This window comes from Mustela putorius, unplaced genomic scaffold (assembly GCF_011764305.1).
Source record: "Mustela putorius furo isolate JIRA1106 unplaced genomic scaffold, ASM1176430v1.1 tig00003988_pilon_pilon_pilon, whole genome shotgun sequence".
Taxonomy (NCBI): Eukaryota; Metazoa; Chordata; class Mammalia; order Carnivora; family Mustelidae; genus Mustela; species Mustela putorius.
In genome coordinates, this window is record NW_025422127.1 from 1,198,890 (window position 1) to 1,204,063 (window position 5,174).

The following is a 5,174-nucleotide window of genomic DNA, read 5'->3' on the forward strand; positions in this document are numbered from 1 at the left end:
AGGGGGGAAAGCACAATGAGGGGAAAGGGAAGCACAGAAAACAGAATCTGATAAAAAATAGTTCTACCAAGAGCAAAGAAGTATGAAAATTAACAGAGTCAGAGGAAAGTGGCTTAAATATTCAGATTTTGTAAACATTTTGGGATTGAAGAATAGGTTCAAAAATGTTATTCTTCTGAAAAAAAATGAGTAACTGTTCTGTAATAGAGTCTGGTAAGTGTCTGGGAATATATCAACTTGGGGAATTAAAAAGACTTTAGGAATAAGGTCATAGAAGATAATTAGGTTTCCATGGAGCCAAGGCCAGTGTAATGCGATGCTGGTTTATATCAACTGCATAGAGAGGAATATATGATATGACTCATTAGGTTCAGCTTTGTCTCTCCTACCCTGAGAAACTTGAGTTTTCATCACTCACCTCTCTCCTTCAGATCTCCTAAAAGTCAACCATGAAAAACAGGACGTTGACTGAATTTATTCTGTTGGGCTTCACAAATCAACCTGAGGTCCAGGCTGTGATATGCATCTTTCTGTTCCTCATCTACATGATAAGTGTCCTAGGAAATCTGACTATCATCATTCTCACTCTAGTAGACCTTCACCTCCAGACCCCCATGTATTTCTTCCTCCGGAATTTCTCCTTCTTAGAAGTTTCCTTCACATCCATTTTTATTCCCAGATTTCTGACCAGTGTGACAACAGGAAATAAAGTCATCAGTTTTGCTGGATGTTTCATTCAATATTTTTTTGCTATATTTCTTGGGGCAACAGAGTTTTACCTCTTGGCTTCTATGTCCTATGACCGCTATGTTGCCATCTGCAAACCCCTGCATTACCTGACCATCATGAACAACAAGGTCTGCATACAACTCGTGTTCTCTTCCTGGCTGGGAGGATTACTAGCTATCTTACCCCCAATCATCCTGATGAGCCAGGTAGATTTTTGTGCTTCCAATGTTGTGAATCACTATTTCTGTGACTATGGGCCCCTTCTGGAGCTGGCCTGCTCAGACACAAGCCTCCTAGAAGGGATGGTCCTCTTCGTGGCAGTTGTGACTCTGGTGGTTACTCTACTGCTAGTGACATTTTCTTACACATTCATTATCAGGACCATTTTGAGGATCCCTTCTGCCCAGCAAAGGACAAAGGCTTTTTCCACTTGTTCCTCCCACATGATTGTCGTCTGCCTCTCCTATGGCAGCTGCATGTTTATGTATATTAATCCCTCTGCAAAAGAAGAAGGTGCCTTCAACAAAGGAATGGCTGTGCTCATTACCTCAATTACTCCCTTGTTAAACCCCTTCATTTATACTCTAAGAAATCAGCAAGTGAAGCAAGCATTCAAAGACACCATCAAAAAGATTGTGAAGCTTTAAAACACAATACGTTTCCATGAAAAATATACTGCACATACTAAATGGGTACTAAGTGTTTTCTATGTCTCAGATGCTGAACTGGCCCTTGAGGATAAATATAGAAATGACATAGGTCCTAAGTTCAAGGAATCTGCAGCCTAGTATGGCAGAAAGATATTAAACTGTAAATTCATGTAGTAAGTTTACCAAAAATAAAAGAACAAGGTAAGTGTTATTAGGGAGCAAGAATGAGAATCCATAAAAAGAACAGTTGGAGGGAGTTAATTATTTTCCAGAAATGACCCGAAATTTAAAAGGCAAAAGACATTGTTTATTTAGAAGAGTGGAAGGATAAGAATTTAGAATGAGAAGAAGGGACCATCAAGAAGGTATTATTTAATTACAAGCTCCAGAGTCAGTGGACATTGGTGAATCAAGAGAAGTTCTGAGAAAGGAAGTTATATCCTCAGCATTATTTTGAAGGAAATCTGGCATTGGCATTGCTCTTCCTCAGCGAGCCCTGGAGACTATGCTTTGGACAAGGTGTAAATAATTTTGATTCTCCTCCTCTTTGTCATTCATCTTTCAATTGTAGCCATTACAAATTTCATCCTTCCCTAAGGGAAAATTAAAAGGATATACATTTGGTCCACTTCTCTCCAAATGAGAGAACCCTCAAGATTTTGTCAACTTCCATATCCACTCTCCAGAAGCTGTGGATAGAAGAGGCTTCTAGAGCCAAGGTTAAAAACCTTCTGCTTCTAGACAGGATCTATTGTTGCTTTTCTAGCTAGGATCATTTTAAGTTAATGGCTGGGATCTCCCAGTCTCAATCTCTCTCTCTCTCTCTCTTTCTCTTTCTCTCTTTGGTAGTTCTGGTGATTCGTTCTTTCCTCTTGTAATTTTATTTTCATGTTTGTTTACTTTTGTTAAATATTAGAAAGGTCAAATCCTATGATATTACTCCATTCTTTTATCTTTTCTCCAAGTTTTTTGGTTTATAATATAAGCTGCGGATGCCTGTTTTGTAAACAAATAATGCATATAAAATATAATATGGTTTTATATTTAGGGTGCCTGGGTGGCTCAGTGAGTTGGGCCTCTGCCTTCAGCTCAGGTAGTGATCTCAAGATCCTGGGATCAAGTCCTGCATCGAGCTCTCTGCTCAGCAAAGAGCCTCCTTCCTCCTCTCTCTCTCTCTGCCTGCCTCTCTGCCTACTTGTGATCTCTGTCAAATAAATAAATAAAATCTTTAAAAATAATATGGTTTTATATTTAGAATTTAGAGTATAAGTCTTAGCAACCAAATGAGAATAGACTACCCTACCAAGAACTCTACACATGGACTCAAGTTCACAACAGCTTGAATATGAACTGGTGGTGGTAGGACCTCAACTTAAAACTAATTGAAAATATTTTTTAAGAAAACTGAGTACTTCCACAGAGTTTAGTAAAATCCTAATGCATTGTAGAATGCTGATTTTGTTTGAGGTACAAGTGGAACATCATCAGGTATGTTCACATACTTTATATGTGGTATTATTGTTGAGTGGAGTGTTGCTTCTTGAACATTTAAGAAACAAGCTCTACTGGACTGGTTATGGGAGAAAATTTCCAGAACCACAGAAAATATTGAAGAGTGCATGGCATTTAGAATAAAAGGTCTTATATGTAAAGGTATTGCTATTTGGAATATCTGATTTCTTTAGAGACTAGGCTAGAAATTAGTGATGACTTTTAATTTATTACAAATTTTGGGGGAACATCATCAAAAAGACATAATGCCATTGATTAACCCAGGAGCTGGGTCCGGGGGCGGGGGTGACCACATGCTCCCTCCCCTGTGCTTACAATGTGGGTTCCACTTGAATTTCCCACTCCGAGGGGCTGCTCAAAAGACACAGCCTTGAGATAGTGATGTGGTGTTGACAACACCTGTACCATTTAGATGACTGAACCCAGTTAAGGCCTCTATAAACTCTTAAGATGCAGCAGACAGGTGCAGCAATCCATTTGTCTTGATGCCACCCAAGACAAGCCTCTTATATAAGCTCCCTTTGCTTATTAAAACTGCCACTTACCCACCTGGAGTGGTCTGTCTCTTTCTTCCATCTCTCCCTGTCCTTTGAGTATGGGTGCTGGTTTCAGATTCCACCTGGGAAGCTCCCAGGAGGGCACAAACCAACACAAATTCACTGAGCTATCAACTGATACAGAAATGTTCTTAAATAGCCACATTTCAATCATTAGGTTCACCCAAATCCACATTTCCACCCAAATCTATGATGAAGTGGAACACAATACCATATGGTGGTCAGAAATATAGATGTTAGTTCAAATCTTGGATTCTCAACCTTCTTCAAGAGTTGCCTTGGGATTGTTACTAGATAGACCTCAACTAAGGCTTACTTTTCTCAAACTCTAAAATGTGGATAATAATCATGTCTATCATATACAATAGTTTTGAGCATTAAATGAGAAAATAAGTATAAAACATTTAAAAGCCAATACTTAAGTATTTAATAAGTGATATCCACTGGAACAGAACAATATCCTTCTCAAGAAACTGCAGCTTAATTAGTAAAAATAGATATTAAATTGATTGGTATAACATAATGGGACTGTAAACATGTTGGTCATTCTACTTGAAATCCCTCTGCAGCAAGGCCAGCTTATTTACATCTCTCTTATGGCCAGTTGCATCCTTCAGTAGACAGATTGACTTATCCACACTTGACATAAAGCCAATCAGAACATTTGGCAAGAGATTATTAGAACTGACTACATCAACTCCATGTGCTCTGAAGATCTCTAAGTATGCTGAGATAAGGAAGAAGGATACTTGGTGTAAGGCGAAGTTTAAGAACACTAAGCAGGGCTTCACCCAGCCTTCATAATATAAGCATTTAGAAATTATTCGAGAGGGAACATATCACCCTCTAAATAATCTTGTCAAAGAAAAAAAAGACAGGTCATGCTCTTCTGCAACTTTTCACTAAACTGGCTTTATGCTAGTCCATATTTGGAATGTAATCCAAGTCATAGATCAGCAAAGGAATGAGTTTACTGATTCTGCAGCTGAGCCCTTGGAATGTTCAATTTCTAAATGTCTGAGTTGGTAGACTTTATCCTTCCTGTCACCCCTGTAGACAAGAATCAAAAGAGGGGCCACTGGGTCGTTCAGTCAGGTAAGCAGCTGACTCTTGGTTTTGGTTCAGGTCATAATCTCAGGATAGTGAGACTGAGCCCCACATTGGTTCTTTGCTGAGCATGGAGCTTGCTTGGGACTCTCTCCATCCCTCTCTCTTTGCCACTGCACCACCCCACTCTTGCATACACGCCTTCTCACTCTCACTAAAATAAAATACAATTAAAATTGTTTTGAAAGAAGAATCAAAAGAAACGGTTTTGGCTACTAGCCTTCTCAGGATAACATTAGAGCTGCGCTAGAGCGAGTTGATAATGAAAACAAGGGTCACCACACTTCAGCACCAGTTCCTCTATCCACTCTCCCTAAACCCCCAGAGATTATGGACTACAGATTACACATCAAAACAAGTAGTATTCTCCCAATGCTGCTCCTTGCAGAATGTTAAAAATAAAATCCATAAGAAAAAAAAATAGTACTTTTTAAGATGGCAGGTTATGTAAGAACAATTCTATAATGATTTGGGCTATCTGGCCTGAGAATCATCTTTGTAATGTCTTTAAACTTATCCAGAAGAGGGCTGCTCATTCGGTTAAGTGCCCAAGTCTCAATTTTGGCTCAGGTCTTGATCTCAGGCTCATGGGATTGAGCCCCGCATCTGGCTCTATACT

General features: G+C 39.1%; 1 protein-coding gene across 1 annotated transcript; it reads left to right on the forward strand.

Annotated features, from left to right (window-relative positions):
• The first annotated feature begins 449 nt into the window (after nt 1–449).
• Nucleotides 450–1,376, forward strand: LOC101692426 (olfactory receptor 6C4-like). Its single transcript, XM_004773032.1, has one exon. The coding sequence runs from the start codon at nt 450–452 to the stop codon at nt 1,374–1,376; it is 927 nt and encodes a 308-aa protein (XP_004773089.1).
• The last annotated feature ends 3,798 nt before the right edge of the window (nt 1,377–5,174 follow it).